General features: G+C 34.5%; 1 protein-coding gene across 3 annotated transcripts in view; it reads right to left on the bottom strand.

Annotated features, from left to right (window-relative positions):
• LOC150092337 (TATA box-binding protein-associated factor RNA polymerase I subunit B-like) overlaps window positions 1-21,492 on the bottom strand; it is a 161,448-nt gene that overhangs the window by 112,226 nt on the left and 27,730 nt on the right. For all 3 annotated transcript variants that reach the window (XM_090414965.1, XM_090414967.1, XM_090414966.1), the window contains exons 4-6: window positions 17,117-17,229; window positions 16,847-16,991; window positions 11,048-11,191 (exon numbers count right to left, since the gene is read on the bottom strand). In XM_090414965.1, coding sequence (XP_090271091.1) covers window positions 11,048-11,191; window positions 16,847-16,991; window positions 17,117-17,229 — 402 coding nt within the window. The remainder of the gene's footprint in view (window positions 1-11,047; window positions 11,192-16,846; window positions 16,992-17,116; window positions 17,230-21,492) is intronic.

The raw sequence follows: 21,492 nt of genomic DNA, 5'->3' as shown, positions 1-21,492 counted from the left end.
CTAACAATTCCTGTTAGTGTAGCAAGTGCTACGTTAACAGGAATTGTAAGAGGAGGACATGGTTTGTAATTTAAATTTAGAAGAGCTTATAAACAGTTTTATTGTGCGATATTAAAGTTTTATTGTGTGATATCCCCATAGAGCAAACATTTAATTAATATTAAGTAATCGTTTTGCATTAATGTTTCTCTTGTAATAAAAACAAAATAGCAATTCGAGATTTTCTTATATTTTTGTCTTATAATCCATCTGGGACGATATTTAATTGTTTACCCCAGAGCGCGATCTAATCTGGCAACAGCCCTGTACGCATTGGTTACAATTAATTCATAAATTAAAGTATTCAGAGTTATTCTGCAATTAATTCCACTGAACCAATTAAGATGAGCGCTGATACAGTATTCATTCTTAAAACTTTCATACATCGATAAAAATGCAATCATACAGTCATATTGACATGAATTTTTTAGTGCAGGTTGCATAAGCCACATGACAACACACCCAACCGAAATGGGCACATAACACCACTGATATATATCTTATTATTATTCCTTTCCTCCTCTTTTACCTTGTTGTGTTGAGGATTTTCTATTCATTTAACTGCTACTGTATCGAGGATAAGGTGGTTAGCTCTATGCCCCCATATAGTCATCCTCGACTTAAATCTGCTCAAGTTACGTCCATTCGAAGGTACATCTGTAATCCCATAAGGGAAATAAGATTTTTGACTCTACTTTTGAATAAGACACAAGCAAGCATAAAGTAAAAAGGTTTCTATTTAGCAACAATGCATCATGCGCAATGGCAACATGGCATGCAGCGGCAGTCAGCAATCGGCACCTGTCTTTAACAGTTCTTCTGTTGATTTTGTGTTTGAAAAATAGGTTATTTTGTATTATCGTTAAATATTTTGTGATATTTTGTGTAACATGGTCCCTACATTTCCAATCAAAAAACCTAGTGAAGAATCACAGAAAAAGAGGTGAACAATTCATCTTGAAATGAAGTTGCGAGTTATAAAGCAACATGAAGCTGGTAAGCCCATCAATGTGATCACACATGACTTTGAATGATCTTATTCTACAGTGACGACCATTTTGAAAAATGAGGATAAAATAGTAGAGGCTGTGAAAGGATCTGCTTCCATTAAATCCACAATAGTGATGAAGCAATGACAAGATCCTATTGGTGATATGGAAAAGCTACTTGCATCATTGATAGAGGACCTGATCCAAAGCACATGCCCCCTTAGCACTAAGACCATAACTGCTAATGCACCAAGTCTCTTCAGCATGTTGAAGGAGAAAGCAGGACCTGATTACAACTATGAATTCAATACTTCTTCCGGTTGGTTCATGAATTTCAAGCAGCATTTTGTACTGCATAATGTGAAATGCATGGTGAGTCTGCAAGTGCCAATGAGAAGGCTGCCAAGGAGTTTGTGGAGAAATTGGATAAAATTATTACAGAGGAAAATTATTTGCATACAGCAAATATTTAATATGGATGAGACTTCTTGTTTTGGAAAAAAAATGCCTGAACAGACATTCATTCACAAAAAACTAAAATCTATGCTTGGTTTCAAAGCTCTTAAAGACCATATTACGATTCTGTTAGAGGGTAATATAGAGGATATAAACTGAAACCATTTGATATGGCACAGTAAGAATCCATGAGCCTTCAAAAACATTACGAAGAATACTCTTCCAGTTCATTATCAGAGCAATAAAGAGTCATGGATGACTCAAAAATTGTTTGAGGATGCCTTAATCAACTGCTATGTGAGTGAAATGGAAAGCTATTGTGTGAAAGAAAATGTAGAACTTAAAATTTTATTAATTCTAGATAATGCTCCAGGTCATCTGTCTTACATTGATGATATTCACCCCAAGATCAAGGTAATGCTTCTCCCCCCAAACACTACTTCACTAATCGAACTGATGGATCAGGGAGGTCTTACAGTTTTAGGGTCAAAGCTGTATAACTGAGAGAAGACCTCCACATAGCATTTTGACTAACTTTTTCTTATTCCATATAAATTTGTTCATTTGATTCCTACCAATATGTGGAAAGGGCTTCTGCAACCTTACCATAATTGCTTTGGTATCTTTATAATAATCTGTAATAAAGGTTTATAATGCTGAATCTAACATCACAGTTAAGATGTTCATCATTTTGTTCTTGTTAATGAAATCAAATGCTTGTTTGAAGTCAATAAAACTGCAATATGTAGGTAAGTTGTATGTCCAGTACTTTTCAGTCAGGCTATTAACTGTAAAAATATGGTCTATAGTAGACCTAGGTCTGAAGTCTGCTTGATCTTTACTATTCTTTCAGTCATTAAAGTCTGGATTCCATTTTGAATAATGCATATGAAGAATGAATTATAAATTATCAACAAAACCTTTACAAGCAATGACCGCAAAAAAAACAATAACACACTTCAAAATAAAAGTTAACAATAATGCCATAATCATTCCACATCAAAGAAACAACAAAAAGCAAGTGTGCCATATCTGGGCTACCAGACCTTGCCATCTTACATAGGTGAAATTGGCAAAACACAATACTAGTACAAAAATAAGAACACAAGAAACATATTAGCTTCGATAAATATAGGCAAGATCCTTCTGATTAATATGAAAGGGATTACTCATCTCCTCTAAGGATTTCCTTTTTCCCAGCCCAATCAAGAGTGTACCAATCTGGGATACCTGACTTGCTTTACATAAGAAAAATACAATGGACAATACTAGTATGGAAAAAAAAATACAAAAAACACATAAGATTCAATAAAAGCTGTAGTTATCGTGGACACCAATGAGTACAACAAAAAAAATTTTCTTAAGATTAGTCCACTTACCAGGAGATTTCCCAGAACCTTACTAACAGCCAAATTAGCAAACTTAATTCCTTACTTAACAAATACAAGGATATATCAAGCAGAATACTACATATAAAGTAAAGAAAGGGGGGAAATTCTTAAATGTTATTAGTTTCTATAATCCCAAGAAGGGAAACTAGAAATAGAAGAATTTTATGATGATCTTCAAAATACAATAGACAAAATAAATAAAATGAAATATGTGACAATAATAGAGGATTTAAATGCAAGAACTGGCAATGTGACTATTCCAAATTTTAAGCCATTCTAGACCAAAAATTCAATGAAGAGATCATTAATGCAAATGGAAAGGATCTACTTTGGTTTTGTATGAATAATGAATTGTAAATAAATAATACATTTTTTGATCATAAAATACAACATAAAATAACATGGGAGAACACAAGAGGGCAAAAATCTGTAATAGATTACATTACAACTAATAGAGAAATCATGCCAGAAAAAGATTATTGCTGTACGAGTTCTAACATCAGCAGATATAGGAAGCAACCATAAGTTAGTTCTTGGAAAAAATGAAACTATCAAAGACAACAAAGAATAAAACAAAATGAAACATAACAGAAAAGAACAAAATACATTACAGAATTACTTTCGGATGAAAGCATTATACTTAATACCAGAAAAGATTGTTAGATAAACTGGAAACGAAAACAAACAAACAGTAGAAGAAAAATGGGCAGCATTTAAAGACGTTTGTACATGAAGCAGCAAAAGAAACATTAGAAGAAAGAACAATTGGTACAAAAACTAATCAAAGATGGACAACAGTTTAAATAAAAGATAAAAAGTTGAGTGAAAGAAAAAAAAATCACATTTCACATGTATCTACAAAACAAATCAAATACTGATTTATGAAGAATATAAAACTAAACAAAATAAAGTAAATAGTAAGATAAGAGGCAGTGAAGGAAAAGAAGAAAGCATATCAAAGGTTCATGGTAAATAAGTCAGCTTGTGCTCTTAGAGAATACAGAGACAAATGTAAGAAAGCAAAACACTGTGTAAAACTAGCTAAACAAAAGTCATGAGAGGACTTTGGCAAGAACATAGAAAATAAATATCAAGAAGGTGGTAAGATATTCTGGAGGTTGTTGAAAAATCTTAGAAATGGAGGAAAGAGTTAGAGATGATAAAGGCGACATGAAAATGGGAGAAAAAGATATCCTTGAAGTATGGAGTAATTACTTCGAAAATTTCTAAATGAAACAAGCAGTGAATAAGCACAGTGGTAAAAAAACACTCAACAGGCATACAGTCAGGAATACATATCTATACTTGAAGTAGAAAAAGCCATCAAAGGCTCAAAATGTGGAAAGGCAGCAGGAGTAGATGATATTCGACCAGAAATGCTCAAGTATGGTGGTATAAAAGTCTTAAAGTGGCTGCACTGCATAGTTCAGAAAGCCTGGACAGAGGGACGAATTCCCGATGATTGGAGAAGAGCTCTCATAGTATCCATATATAAAAAGGAAAATAAAGCTGAATGTGAGAATTACAGAGGTATTTCCCAACTGGGTGTTCCTGGCAAAATATATGTGAGTATATATTTTGCCAGGAAATGGTTGAGAAGGATTGTGGAATAGAAGCTTGGTGAAGAACAAACAGGATTCAGACCAAATAGAGGCTGTCAGGATCAGATCTTTACTTTACGACAAATAGTTGAGAAAGCATGGGAATATAACAAAGATCTGTATTTAAGTTTTGTCGATCTGGAAAAGGCATATGAGAAGGTGCCAAGAGAGAAGCTATTCAATACGCTACAGTTATATGGTGTCAATGGGGCATTATATCAAACAATACTTAGTCTTTATTTGAGTTGTAAGTCAGCAGCTAGAATTGAAGGAAGTACAAGAAGATGGTATAATGTTAAATCTGGTGTGAAACAAGGATGTACATTACCCCCCCCCTTGCTCTGTTATTCATTATCTATATGGATCACATTACGAAGGAAAGTGGTATTAAATATGATATCAGAATTGGAGATGTTAATGTCAGCTCTTTGCTTTATGCAGATGATGTTATACTTCTAAATAAATCTGCTACAAGTCTGCAAGATTCCCTGACTAAATTGAATAACTGTTGTAATAGATATGGTATGAAGGTCAGCAATAACAAGACAAAGATAATGAAAATAGGTAGAATCGTTGAAAATGTCAACTGCATCGTGAACGTAGAACCTGTGGAACAAGTAAAACATTTCAGCTACTTAGGCACGATTTTCAGTGAAGATGGTAAATTAAATATGGAAATAGACAACAGAATCAATAAAGCTGGTATGGTAGGAAGTCAATTGAATAAATTCATATGGAATAAGAGAGAAATTAGTCGGAACACTAAATTAGCTGCACACAAGACAGTGTTCAAACCAGTTTTAACTTATGGATCTGCGAGCTGGGTCAGAAGTAAAACACTTGACCAAAGACTAGAGATCGCAGATATGAGAGTCCTGAGAAAGATTAGAGGTGTGAACAGATGGCATCAATGGCAATATCATATTAAAAACGAGGATATTAGGAAAGAACTTGACATTGTCGGCATTCTGGAATGCATTAGCAGAGCTAATCTCAGGTGGTATGGTCACTTAAACAGAATGGGCCAGGAAAAATTAGCAAAACAAGTATTCTCTGCAGGGTTGGCAGGAAAATGACCCAGAGGAAGACCAAGATATATGTGGATTGATACGGTACAAAGTGCCTTAGACGATAGAAATATAAGATGTGATAATGTTGGAGTCTTGACAAGTAAAAGACTGATTTGGAGAAAAATTGTAGATAGGAAGTTAGTAATGATGTAAATATTTGATGTAGTACTATACCTGTACACCCCTTGAGGGTGCATGAGAGGAATTTGATGATCATGATGATGATAGGTAAAATAAGGAAAATCAAATGAGAATACTGAAATAACTACTCCAAAGAAATAGAACGCTTTTTTTTTGGCACTCAAAGAAAAATCTGGAGAATAATACAAACTTAGAAGAATGAACTAAATGAAAGTATAAGCTAACAAATACTAGATTGGATAAATAGAAAAATGATTTTCAAAATCTATATACAGAAAAGAACAATGATAATATTAGTTAACCACCTAACCGGCCATTATGGATAAAATACGCATCCTCATACACTTCGTATCCATCATATATTTCAATGTAATATCAATGGCATTACAATTTTAATATGCACTTCACATCCATGATAACCTTGACGTCTATAGACGTCTTGGCTTGTAGCGTGGTTAATTAATTATTCATATGTGATGTCATTTTTATGACATATGATCACTTTCATACCTTGTTGGGTTTTGGAAGCGAAGCCTTCTGCTAGAAGAAGTGGTAGGGTCGCAGATGTCGTTTTTGCAAAGAATTACCAGGATGGTCACAAACATCCATGCCCCTGGGGGGGGGGGGGGGGATCCACGGCTGGAGAGCAGATATGCTAACTACTCAGCCAATTTGGCTGATCCTAACATAATATAAATTAACAATAATGATGTTTACATAATAATGGTACTTTTTGAAGTAACAGAAAAAGATATTGAACACACTCTCAAAGAACTTAAAAACAGAAAATCAGCTGGAATGGATAAAATACAGAATAAGCATTAAAATATGGAGGAGAAATAATTATCAAAAGAACTATGTCATATTCTATATAATATTTAAAGGACCAACGAAAAAAGCTTAACAATATCAATCTTTAAGAAAGGAAACAGGACAAATCCAGAGAACTACAAAGGAATAGACTCTGCACTACATTAAAATTATGCATAAAAATAATTGAAATTCGACATAATAGGGGTGACTGAAACAAAAAAGACCAAAACTGGTGAGATCTTTCTGAGCAATAAATACAAAATGTTATATTCAGGCAATAACAATCAAGGAAAAGAAGGAGTAGCCATAGTATTCAACACAAAATACGAGGCTAATCTTCTTGAATGGCAGTCAGTCTCAAGTAGAGTGATGTGGGCAAATATGAGAATGGGGAACTGGACAATGAGACTTATTTGTGTCTATGGTCCCACAGAAGGTTCTACTAAGGTAGAAGTGGAGGAATTTTTTGAGGCTTTAGAAAAAGCAACTGACACAATGAAAAAGGAAAAGTTGGTCCTTGTTGGGGATCTAAATAGTAGAGTATGAAATGATTCAGACATACAAAAATATTTTGGGAAAATTTGGAGAAAAGAGCAAAGCTAATAATAATGGCAAATATCTGTTGGATTTCTGCTCAGGACATGGACTGGTTATTACTAACACCATGTTCCAACATAAAAATGTGCACAAATTCACATGGAGAGAAGAGGCTAGGAATAAGAAAAGTCTCATTGACTATGTTATTGTTGATAGTGATGTTTTCTCCCTGGTGCAGGACACCAGAGTGTACAGAGGATTTGAAATTGGAAGTGATCACTATTTAGTCTTGAGCAGGATAAAATTGAATTTCATATTGAAAAGAATAACATGCAAGAAAGTTTTAAAGCGAATAAAAGTTGAGCAGCTCTCAGATGTGAACTGTAGACTAAAATACAGAAATATTATTGAAAAGAAAATGAAAGAGTTTGAGAACAGGAATCAAACCTTGGAGATTCAGTGGCAAACTCTGAAGGAAACATTGATTGATTCTGCCAGAGAGGCATGTGGTGGGGTTGTGTGCAAAGATAAAAAAATCAGAACTCCCTGGTGGACACAGGAAGTTAAAGAGGCAGTGAAGGAAAAGAAGAAAGCATATCAAAAGTTCCTGGCAAATAAGTCAGCTTTTACTCTTACAGAATACAGAGACAAATGTAAGAAAGCTAAACAGTGTGTAAAACTAGCTAAACAAAAGTCATGGGAGGACTTTGGCAAGAATATAGAAAATAAATATCAAGAAGGTGGCAAAATATTCTGGAGGTTGTTGAAGAAGCTTAGGAATGGAGGAAAGAGTGCTGTAAAAGGAATTAGAGATGATAAAGGTGAAATGAAAACAGGAGAAAAAGATATCCTTGAAGTATGGAGTAATTACTTTGAAAAACTGCTAAATGAAACAAGCAGTGATGACAGCAGAGTGATAAAAAACACCGACCAGGCATGCAGTCAGGAATACATATCCATACTTGAAGTAGAAAAAGCCATCAAAGGCTTGAAATGTGGAAAGGCAGCAGGAGTAGATGATATTCGACCAGAAATGCTAAAGTATGGTGGTATAAGAGTCTTACAGTGGCTGCACTGCATAGTTCAGAAAGCCTGGACAGAGGGACGAATTCCCGATGATTGGAGTAGAGCTCTCATAGTACCCATATATAAAAAGGGAAATAAAACTGCATGTGAGAATTACAGAGGTATTTCCCTACTGAGTGTTCCTGGCAAGATCTATGCAAGTATACTTGAGAAACGGTTGAGAAGAATTGTGGAAGAAAAGCTTGGTGAAGAACAAGCGGGATTCAGGCCAAATAGAGGCTGTCAGGATCAGATCTTCACTTTACGACAAATAGTCGAGAAAGCATGGGAATATAACAAAGATCTGTATTTAAGTTTTGTCGATTTTGAAAAGGCATATGACAAGGTGCCAAGAGAGAAGCTATTCAATACGCTGCAGTTATATGGTGTCAATGGGGCATTATATCAAGCAATACTTAGTCTTTATTTGAGTTGTGAGTCAGCAGTTAGAATTGAAGGAAGTACAGGAAGATGGTTTAATGTTAAATCTGGTGTGAGACAAGGATGTACATTATCCCCTCTGTTATTCATTATCTATATGGATCACATTATGAAGGAATGTGCTATTAAACCTGATATCAAAATTGGAGATGTTAATGTCAGCTCTTTGCTTTATGCGGATGATGTTATACTTCTAAATAAATCCGCTACAAGTCTGCAAGATTCTCTGACTAAATTGAATAGCTGTTGTAATAGATATGGTATGAAGGTCAGCAATAAAAAGACAAAGACAATGAAAATAGGCAGAATCATTGAAAATGTCAACTGTGTTGTGAATGGAGAACCTGTGGAACAAGTAAAACATTTCAGCTACTTAGGCACAATTTTTACTGAAGATGGTAAACTAAATATAGAAATTGACAACAGAATCAGCAAAGCTGGTATCGTGGGAAGTCAATTGAATAAATTCATATGGAATAAGAAAGAAATTAGTCGGAATACTAAATTAGCTGTATACAAGACTGTGTTCAAACCAATTTTAACTTATGGATCTGAGAGCTGGGTCAGAGGTAAAACACTTGACCAAAGACTAGAGACCGCAGATATGAGAGTCCTGAGAAAGATTAGAGGGGTGAACAGATGGCATCAATGGCAATATCATATTAAAAATGAGGATATTAGGAAAGAACTTGACATTGTCAGCATCCAGGAATGCGTTAGCAGAGCTAATCTCAGATGGTATGGTCACTTAAACAGAATGGGCGAGGAAAGATTAGCAAAACAAGTGTTCTCTGCCAGGTTGGCAGGAAAACGACCCAGAGGAAGACCAAGATATAGGTGGATTGATACGGTTCAAAGTGCCTTAGACAATAGAAATATAAGATCTGATAATGTTGGAGTCTTGACAAGTAACAGACTGATTTGGAGGAAAATTGTAGATAGGAAGTTAGTAATGATGTAATTTTTTCATGTAGTACTGTCATATCCTGTACACCCCTTGAGGGTACATGGCAGGAATTTGATGATGATGATGATGATGATGAATAATTGAAAATATAATAAATAATTTAACTAAATTCTCAGATGAACAACAAGAATTCAGAAAAAACAGATCAACAATGGATGCAATATTTATAGTAAAGCAAATAACAGAGATCAACTGAATATAATAAACCTCTTTACATTTAGACAAGGTGATTCATAAGTCCTACCTTATTTAATTTAGTAATGGATGAAATAAAGATGTAAACGAAATGAAAAATGTGGAATACAAATTAAAAATAAAAAACTAAGAATAATTGGATGCTGATATAATCTTACTAGCAGAAAATAAAAATATGAAGATATCAACAGAAAAAACTAAAACAATGACAGTTGCCAAGGTATCCATAAGATGCAAATTAGAAATTAAAGGAAGAATAACTGAAGAAATGAGTATAAAATTAAATATTTAGGAATAGAAATATACAGTTATGGCATCACACAAAATGAAGTAATAAAAGTTGGTAAAATATCTAGAGACCTCAACACGGCCTCATCTGGAAGAATAAGAACATAAGCAAAGAAACAAAAATAAGAATCTATAAAGGCATAATCAGACCAATACTGACATATGCAGCAGAAACATGTGTAGCAACTACAAAAATTAGATAAATCAATGAGACTAGTGAGATTAATAAAAACTGAAAATGTAACAATATTAAACAAAATCCAGAGTTCACAAATCAGAGAAAATTTAAAATACCACCAATAAATGAGTGGATCCAAAAATGGAAAGAATAAACAATCATAAAAAGAATGCAGGATAACAGATGAGCAAAGAAAATAAAGAACTGGATACAAAAGGGAAAATGAAATAGAGGAAGACCAAAGAAAAGATGGCAGGATGGTCACTGAAAACAGAAGCACTACAAGCATTTGTGCTTAATAGTGAAAAGAAGAAGCAGAAGTTATATAGATAGACAGTATACATTTGAAATTATTTAACAGATATACAAATTTGGATTTCGATGGATGATAATTATGATAAAACTGCATCAAGATGGCACATTAAAATGTCAGTTACACCAGTAAAAGTTGCTTGCCTTCAATTAGCATGCACATACTAATTTATCTAACTCAGAATGCCAAACTAATGCTAATGTGCTATAGATTTAAAATGGACAAGATACACAAAAAAACATGAGCCTAACTAAAATTTCCATCAGTTTGATCATGCAGGGTGGCCCATAAGTCAAAGAACATTCCATAGAAGGGACCTGTCTTTGTTAAGCCATGAAAGGCATTTACGTGATGTTTTTTCATAACTAATAAAAAAAAAAAAAATCTGGTAATGTTAAAAAACTTATGGTTGCTTCACAGAGACAGGCCCTTTCTATGACATGTTCCATAACCAGGCCACCCTGGATTAGCAAGGCAAAGGGAATGTTATAGAGATAAAAAGCAGGACACAGTGTAAAAAGTTTGCTCTCCTATAAATGATACTTAACATGCAATGGGCTTACTTTAACTTTTCTGGCAAAAGAAGAATAAAGTTTATTAGATTTCTTCATGAAATCAAATGGAGCAGCTGTTGATTGGCAAAGATCTGCATTGACTTGTGGCATGGATTCACTTAATTTCACCTTCTTTGGTTTCTTTCCTTGATTCTAGAATATTAAAAAAATTATTATTATTGAGAAAAATTAGAATCTATTTCAAAATTATGCACTTTTTTAACTTTTACAATTCTACTACAAAAAAGTATTTTAAGAAAAACATGAGCAAATAAAATGTACATAACCATGGAAATGCAGTGCATTAATAAGAGAATTATGCATTATTAAGCATTAATAAACAGTGCATTATCAGCACTATACCCTCAAAAGTATAGTGTTGAGAAGTTGGAATCACCTGACATCAGTGAGTAATATAAATTCCAAATTACTAATTCCTTGAATACTTTCCTAGAAGAATTCATAAGCATTAATAATAAATACAAAATATTTTCCAAAACTATTTTAGAATCAGCTGATACTGTAATAGGATAATCTCAGAGGATAATCAAACCGTGGATTGCAGAAGACATTTTAAAGCTAGGTGATCAAAGGAGAACCTTAAAATCCACTATAAACAAGGATAATGATAGCAGGGTTAAATATAAAGAATTAAACAAAATTAAAACAGCTAAAACCAACTGGATTCTGAATAAATATGGAAAGAGGAACTACAAAAAAAACAACCCTAGAAGTGCTTTTCAAATGATACGGAGATTAACAAATCCCTCACTAACACAAATTGGCCAATTGAGGATGAAAACAGCAAGCTTTTGACTGAAAAAGGATGAAATCTTGCAGTCTTGGCATGATTACTGAAGCTAACCTTTTCTCAGAAGCTTTAAAGACATAAAACAAATGACACTAGTTGAAGGAAACTTTCCTATTTTAAGAGATGAAATAGAAGCAGCAATTAATTCCTTGGAGATGGGAAAATCACCATGCATAAATGGAATAACTTCGAAACTACTGAAAGCGCAGGGGGGGGGGGTACTAGTCGCCCTGCTCAAAATTGGCCAAGATGTGTGGGACAATGAATCAATTAGTGCATCTCTGTTCGGATTCCGATTCCTAAAAAAGGGAATAGTAAAAAATGTAGCAATTATAGAACTATCACTTCAATCAGTCATCCGAATTTTCCTAAAAGTCTTACTCTTCTAGGATTGAGAGGAAAACAACATACTTTCAGAGCGCCCAGCAGGAATACAATAGATCATTTATTTACAATACAACTCATTGTAGAAAAATATATTGAATATAATAAAATACTATGTCACCTATATTTAATAGATATACAAAATTTAATAGATATACAGAAGGACTTTGATTCAATATGGCATGAGGCATTGTGGAGAATACTGAGCCAATATGAAATAGATAATAAAATAGTATGCCTAATTAAAACGTTTTACTGTTAATAGAAATCGGTGCTAACTACAGCAAACCTTTCAAAATGGAAAGAGGTATGCATCAAGGCTGCATACTTTCGCTGATGCTTTTTAACCTTTATTTAGGACACACAATAAATTCAGCCTTGGAAAACAGTGGTATTGAAATTACAGTTAGCAACAAAAAAAAGTCAATATCTCAGATTTGCCAATGACATTGACCTAATAGAGAATGAACATCATTTACAAGAATTAAGACACTTAACTGAAGCCATTGGATTGAAGATCAGCATTCACAAATCAAAAACAATATCTTCACGCAATAACCCTATGAAAATTTCAGTTATGATAAAAAAATTAGAAGAATTAGAAAGATTCACTTACTTGGGAAGTATACAACACAGAGATGGCTGGTCTAAACATGACATTAAAGCATGCATTGCTAAAGCAACTGTTGCCTTCAGAGATTACAGCCAGTTTGGAAGGACAATAAAGTACAACTAGCTACAAGAATCTACCTCATTGATACCCTTGCTAACTCTGTCTTACTATACGGATATGGACAAAGTTAAAGGAAGATTAGAAAAGATTGTTGGCCTTCAAGATGAAGTGCTACAGAAAACTTTTGACGATACCATATATAGTACACATAACAAATGATGAGGTCAGAAGGAAAATCTGCTCCATTGCTAGAACACAAGAAATTATCATCACTAAAATATGCTGGAAATGGCTCCAATGGCTGGGCCACATACATAGATTACCTAAATTAATGGTAGAGGGATTGACTTCTGGTTTTTACCAGAAGTCAAGAACAACCTAGAATCACCTGGATAGATAATATTAAAAAGTGGACTAATTCTTCCTTCTCCACTTTGTTAAGTAGATCTCCAGAAGGCCAAGCAGGTGTTTTTATGTGGGTGAGTTCTGTGTTGAGTGCAATGTTATCTGAGCAAATTAATTTCACCCAGTGGACTAAGGTTTTTATATAGTTCCAAATTGTTGGGACAATGGGGGGGGGGGTCTGTAGACTGTGAAGATCAGAGATCCATTTGGCTGTCTTATAACTAGGGTGTCTAGGAAGGGTAGATTGTTGTTACTTTCTATTTCTTTTGTGAACTGGATCCTTGGATTGTTAGGTGTTCAAATGGGATATGAAAATGTGTAAGGTGTCCCAGCCACGTGGCCAAATTGCAAACTCATTGTGCACATAGTATGGCCAAATAGTGGGTTTAGGGGGGGGGGGGGAATTTAGGGCATTCTTTTCAAATGTGTCCATGAAAAAGCTAGCCAAGGGGAAAGAAAGAGGGGAGCCCATGGCTGTACCCTTGATTTGTTTGTAGAATTTTCCTTGCCAAACAAAATAGCCTGAGTTCATAGTGAATAGAAACAGGACTGAGATATTGGGAGGAAATTCTGCTTGGATAAGTGCCAAGGTGTCCTTAAGTGGGACATTTATGAATAAGGAGGAGAAATCAAAACTGACCATTAAGTCAGTGTTGAGGAGTGTAAGTTCTTGTACACTCAACTTAAAATGGGCTGAGTTTTTGATATTTGATGAGATATTGCCAGTAGTACAAGAAAGCACTTTGGCTAAATATAAAGCTAGTTTGTAAGTAGGTGAGTCTATGCCATATACCAGTGTTTCTCAAAGTGTGGTACGCGTATCCCCGGGGGTATGCAAAAGGTCGTTAAGGGGTACGTGGCAATTTTCAGCCATGCATAATTAAAGGAGTCATTATATTTTTCGACAAACAGTGCAATTAGAGACAACCAAGATAAAATGGCACTAACTAATGAATCACATCCTCTCACAAAAACTGCTGTATAAACCAAGCAAAACCATATGTTGCCGGTGGAACATATGGTTTTGCTTGACACCACCCCTGTCGTTAACTTGTTAAAACTAAGAAACATATAGTGAATGTGTTTCAGATATTATGGAATTCGGTTGAAGGGAATTAGCATTTCAACTCAACTGTTGAAATGGTAATTTGTCTTTGGTTCACGCGATCTTTTGTTAATACTGCACCAATCACATGCAGTTCTTCGCTGCTCTATGTATCTCAAGTCTTGTAAATTACTGGTAATTTTTGCTTGAAATAATGGGAAAGAAGATGACGCTATTTGGGTAGATGACTTTGACGATGCACACAAAGAAACTGTTCTTGATGCCAAAAGTAGTGATAGTGAGTAGGAACTTCTTGGTAAGTCGCACTATTTTCAGTTTTTTTCTGAAAACTTTAGTTTCCGAAAATTCCTGCACGTATCTCGCAACACGATTTTTTAGCTTTAATTTTGGGAAAAAAGTTTAGAGTTATATTTGAGTAAATACAGTATTTTTTTTTAGCTTTCAAATTCTTACGTATGGATCATTGGTTAAAGAATGGATTTATTAAACCCCCAAAAGAGAGCAATATAGCAAATACAAGTAGCTGTAAGCAACAAGAAAACGTTGATATTGCATCTGGATCAAATGAAATTGATGAGTGTGTCGTCTGACATCTCTAGAGAACCAAATTTAAAAATAAATCATATTTTTTGTTTACATGAACACATAAATTCAAATAAAACAGATATTTAATTACTATTTTTAATTAATTTAATTTTAATTAATTAAAATTTTAATTAATGAATTTATTTTTTTAAATAAATTAGGGGTACTTGGTAATAATGAAAATTTAAGAAGGGGTATGTGGATATCTGAAGTTTGAGAAACACTGCCATATACAATTGGACTGAGATACTTCCTCTTTATGGATTTTTGAAAGTCCATAAATGTGGGGAGGGGGTCTGGAATTGTAGGGTTTTTAGTTTGTTGGTCACATCTGCTAGGAAGTAACATTTTTTAAGCCTATGGATGGTTGTAATCTGTGTATAGATAGGGTCATAATTTAGTAAGCAGTAGGTGGATTGATCTTTAAGAAGGGTGGTAATTTTTTAATATAATCTGTATTTTAAAATGATACCTGTCTGCTTTCAGGATTAGGGGAATTCAGGAAAATGAAACACAGAACTCACCCACATAAAAAAACACCTTTTTTGGCCAATGACTACACCTACCACCAAATAAAAAGAATTTAAACACCCACGGATCCAGTTCACAACAGAAACAAAAAGTACCAACAGTCTGCCCTTCCTAGACATCCTAGTTACAAGACAACCAAATGGATCTCTGACCTTCACAGTCTACAGAAAACCCAACAAACCACACACATACACACAGAGGTAAATACATCCATCAACAATTGCATCACCCCCTACCTCCCAACAATCTGGAACTATAAAAACCTTAGTCCACCAGGCAAAATTAATTAGCTCATAAAATTACACTCAACAGAACTCACCCACATAAAAAATACCTCTCTGGCCAATGGCGCACTTCCCACCAAATAAAAAGATTTTTAACACCACGTATCTGCAACCCCCCCCCAGCCTCTTTCAAACATAGATTACAGCAAATCTATCTTTATTCCCTATATTCGTGGAATCTCAGAAAAGGTCAAGATCTTAAAAAAGCACAATCTTGTGACCAATTATAAACCACACAAATAGCTAGCAACTCTTATCTGTTCCCCCAAATACCAGCTACAACCTCTGGATTTACCTGGAGTGTACCAGGTACCCTCAGCTGCAACCATTCATATTATGGAAAAACATGTAGGACAGCCAACATCCGTATATCAGAGCACCAGGATTACATCCGTTTCAACCACCATGGCTGCTCAGGATTAGCAGACCTTGCTCTGGATAACCAGCACAGGATCCATTGGAAAAAAAGCTAACTTACGCCACCAAAGCAAATTTAAATTCAAGAGGCTTTTCCTCGAATCTGCTGTAACTTTTACCAACTATCCTAACCTAAATATGATTGTATCAAACTGCCTCTCATATGGGAAGCCCTCACTGGCAGAGAGTCAGCCCAACAGTCAAGAACATCCAACCAAAGCCAATAGGCAGCATAATTATAGGACTTTAGATCTCTTCTGTATCTCTCCTATTTCATCTTTGTCACTTTGAAGTGTGCCTGCATGCATGTGTTTAATACCAGTGTATTAATTCCTAAAGATGAAGATTTAACTTCAGCAAAATATAGGAAGTAATAATTAAATATTTTTAGTTACTATCTAGTCTACATTGTTAATTTTCTTAAACAATATGATGCAGGAATGAGCTTGGATAGCATATATAATAGTAGGAACAGAAAAGAAAACCATTAAAATCATACAAAAATATGCACAAACCAGCACTGATAATGTAATACATATCATAACTAAAATTATGTAACTAATTGTAAATAATGTAAATTTTTTACATTTAAATACAAAATGTAAATAACATAACTGATATCTAAAATAACATTCTTTTTTGAAAAGCATACTAGGTTTCCTCTTTTCCTTTTTTGAGAGTTGCAAACATTTAAAACTGTTCTGCTATCACCACATACAAATGATCTGCCTTTTTTAGATTTGCTGACTGTTCCTTCTACATCCAGTTCCTTGTTTCCAAGGACAACTTTCAAATCTCTATAAATAATAATAATAATAAAAGTAATTATTAAACAAATCTATTTCTATGTAATGTTATAAATAATGTTACACATACAAAAAATATGATATGCCATTTAAAAAAAAAAAAAAAAAAACATTACCTAAGTCTAGGAACTACTCCTAAGCGAGGTGTCCAACCATTTTTAGCTTTGTTTTCCATAAATGCAATTTCACATTTCTGAAGATAGGATGACCATAGCTGAAGTACAACTGGCTGAAAGAAAAAAAATAAGCGAAGTCTACCTTAATTAATACTGTAAATTCAATTCATTTAATTAATAAATAGGCATATTAAAATGTACACAAATATGTATATAAAACACGTTGATGCTATATTAAATCATTATTTCTTGCATCTTGCAAATGTCATATCTGACCTTTTCAATTACCCTTACCAAATGTTTTCCTTTGCATTTTGCAAATAAATAAGTTTTCATTCTATTAGTAAGGATTTCATCAGCACTGACTGATTTCTACCGGAGTAGAATTTTATTTTCTATTTTTTATTCTTTGTTTCTAGACATTCTTTTTCTCCTCTCATGATTTTTTTTTTAAATTTCAATTTACAATACTGCTCATAGCATTTCACTAAATGAGATACCTTCTGGATCCTTAGACTATTTTATCAGTTTTCCTGTTTAAATCCATTATCACCAAAAGCACACCACACAGGAATTTTATAATCTTCAAAATAATTAATATTCTCAGTAAAAGTAATCATAAAGGTGACTGCTTTTAGCTGTAAACACTATGACTGATTATTTGGGAGTGATACAAGAATGCCACCTTTATTTCCTACCAAATATTTATTTTTCAGATTAAGCTCAAAATTATTATTTCGGACGACTTGATAATGCTGAAATATTTGACAATTTGACATCATCATCAAATTCCTGCCATGTACCCTCAAGGGGTGTACAGGATATGACAGTACTACATGAAAAAATTACATCATTACTAACTTCCTATCTACAATTTTCCTCCAAATCAGTCTGTTACTTGTCAAGACTCCAACATTATCAGATCTTATATTTCTATCGTCTAAGGCACTTTGTACCGTATCAATCCACCTATATCTTGGTCTTCCTCTGAGTCGTTTTCCTGCCAACCTGGCAGAGAACACTTGTTTTGCTAATCTTTCCTCTCCCATTCTATTTAAGTGACCATACCATCTCAGATTAGCTCTGCTAACGCATTCCTGGATGCTGACAATGTCAAGTTCTTTCCTAATATCCTCATTTTTAATATGATATTGCCATTGATGCTATCTGTTCACGCCTCTAATCTTTCTCAGGACTCTCATATCTGCGGTCTCTAGTCTTTGGTCAAGTGTTTTACTTCTGACCCAGCTCTCAGATCCATAAGTTAAAATTGGTTTGAACACAGTCTTGTATACAGCTAATTTAGTGTTCCGACTAATTTCTTTCTTATTCCATATGAATTTATTCAATTGACTTCCCACCATACCAGCTTTGCTGATTCTGTTGTCTATTTCTATATTTAGTTTACCATCTTCAGTAAAAATTGTGCCTGAGTAGCTGAAATGTTTTACTTGTTCCACAGGTTCTCCATTCACAACACAGTTGACATTTTCAATGATTCTGCCTATTTTCATTGTCTTTGTCTTTTTATTGCTGACCTTCATACCATATCTATTACAACAGCTATTCAATTTAGTCAGAGAATCTTGCAGACTTGTAGCAGATTTATTTAGAAGTATAACATCATCCGCATAAAGCAAAGAGCTGACATTAACATCTCCAATTTTGATATCAGGTTTAATACCACATTCCTTCATAATGTGATCCATATAGATAATGAATAACAGAGGGGATAATGTACATCCTTGTCTCACACCAGATTTAACATTAAACCATCTTCCTGTACTTCCTTCAATTCTAACTGCTGACTCACAACTCAAATAAAGACTAAGTATTGCTTGATATAATGCCCCATTGACACCATATAACTGCAGCGTATTGAATAGCTTCTCTCTTGGCACCTTGTCATATGCCTTTTCAAAATCGACAAAACTTAAATACAGATCTTTGTTATATTCCCATGCTTTCTCAACTATTTGTCGTAAAGTGAAGATCTGATCCTGACAGCCTCTATTTGGCCTGAATCCAGCTTGTTCTTCACCAAGCTTTTCTTCCACAATTCTTCTCAACCGTTTCTCAAGTATACTTGCATAGATCTTGCCAGGAACACTCAGTAGGGAAATACCTCTGTAATTCTCACATTCAGTTTTATTTCCCTTTTTATATATGGGTACTATGAGAGCTCTAGTCCAATCATCGGGAATTCGTCCCTCTGTCCAGGCTTTCTGAACTATGCAGTGCAGCCACTGTAAGACTCTTATACCACCATACTTCAGCATTTCTGGTCGAATATCATCTACTCCTGCTGCCTTTCCACATTTCAAGCCTTTGATGGCTTTTTCTACTTCAAGTATGGATATGTATTCCTGACTGCATGCCTGGTCAGTGTTGTTTATCACTGTGCTGTCATCACTGCTTGTTTCATTTAGCAGTTTTTCAAAGTAATTACTCCATACTTCAAGGATATCTTTTTCTCCTGTTTTCATTTCACCTTTATCATCTCTAATTCCTTTTACAGCACTCTTTCCTCCATTCCTAAGCTTCTTCAACAACCTCCAGAATATTTTGCCACCTTCTTGATATTTATTTTCTATATTCTTGCCAAAGTCCTCCCATGACTTTTGTTTAGCTAGTTTTACACACTGTTTAGCTTTCTTACATTTGTCTCTGTATTCTGTAAGAGTAAAAGCTGACTTATTTGCCAGGAACTTTTGATATGCTTTCTTCTTTTCCTTCACTGCCTCTTTAACTTCCTGTGTCCACCAGGGAGTTCTGATTTTTTTATCTTTGCACACAACCTCACCACATGCCTCTCTGGCAGAATCAATCAATGTTTCCTTCAGAGTTTGCCACTGAATCTCCAAGGTTTGATTCCTGTTCTCAAACTCTTTCATTTTCTTTTCAATAATATTTCTGTATTTTAGTCTACAGTTTACATCCGAGAGCTGCTCAACTTTTATTCGCTTTAAAACTTTCTTACATGTTATTCTTTTCAATATGAAATTCAATTTTATCCTGCTCAAGACTAAATAGTGATCACTTCCAATTTCAAATCCTCTGTACACTCTGGTGTCCTGCACCAGGGAGAAAACATCACTATCAACAATAACATAGTCAATGAGACTTTTCTTATTCCTAGCCTCTTCTCTCCATGTGAATTTGTGCACATTTTTATGTTGGAACATGGTGTTAGCAATAACCAGTCCATGTCCTGAGCAGAAATCCAACAGATATTTGCCATTATTATTAGCTTTGCTCTTTTCTCCAAATTTTCCCAAAATATTTTTGTATGTCTCACAATCATTTCCTACTCTGCTATTTAGATCCCCAACAAGGACCAACTTTTCCTTTTTCATTGTGTCAGTTGCTTTTTCTAAAGCCTCAAAAAATTCCTCCACTTCTACCTTAGTAGAACCTTCTGTGGGACCATAGGCACAAATAAGTCTCATTGTCCTGTTCCCCATTCTCATATTTGCCCACATTACTCTACTTGAGACTGACTGCCATTCAAGAAGATTAGTCTCGTATTTTGTGTTGAATACTATGGCTACTCCTTCTTTTCCTTGATTGTTATTGCCTGAATATAACATTTTGTATTTATTGCTCAGAAAGATCTCACCAGTTTTGGTCTTTTTTGTTTCAGTCACCCCTATTATGTCGATCTGGTACTTATCTAATTCCTCAGCTAGCTCCATTTCTTTGCCATTCAGGCTTCTTACGTTGATAGTACCGATCTTTAACTCTGGTGATGTTGAGTTGGGGTTTGTTTTCAGATTTGTTCCAGTAGCTGACTTTTCGCTGTTCGCCCTGGTTCCCTGGCGAAAACAACGGGGGCCTTGTTTAACCGGGCGACGCCCCAGCCGGCATGAAATTTTGTCATGTTGTACCATCATTTTTTATTTTGGTTTAACCAATAAGAATACAATTTGGTCGGCTAAATCCCAAATTGCCAGCCCATCCTCGTTCGTTCAGTATCAAAGTAGATACCCAACAGGGTGCACCACGAGAAGGTGAGGATTGGACATTAGGTCAGAAGCCCTGGTCGGTTCTCCGCATTCCTTTAAAGGCTATGTGGAGGTCTCCTCTCAGTTATGCAGCTTTGACCCTTAAGCACCCCTACGACAATTTGACAATATATAAAAAATTATTATATAATTTTTCTTAGTTGTAGGACTTGTCTTGAAGAACATAACCCTACTAATCTCATAACTAATCTTCACTGTAGATAAATTGAGTCTAATCTATTCCAGGTCATCTCTCATACTAACAAAAGAGCTAACAGACAAAAGGCAATTATTTTTACATTAAATATGTTCAATTAAATATTAAATAAATTAAAAATATGAAAATCATTAAAATGGTACACATGAAAGAAA

Source organism: Typopeltis vanoorti, chromosome 26, assembly GCF_054136105.1.
Source record: "Typopeltis vanoorti isolate ZY-2024b chromosome 26, IOZ_Tvanoo_1.0, whole genome shotgun sequence".
Classification (NCBI taxonomy): domain Eukaryota; kingdom Metazoa; phylum Arthropoda; class Arachnida; order Uropygi; family Thelyphonidae; genus Typopeltis; species Typopeltis vanoorti.
This window is presented reverse-complemented; position numbering and strand designations above follow the sequence as displayed.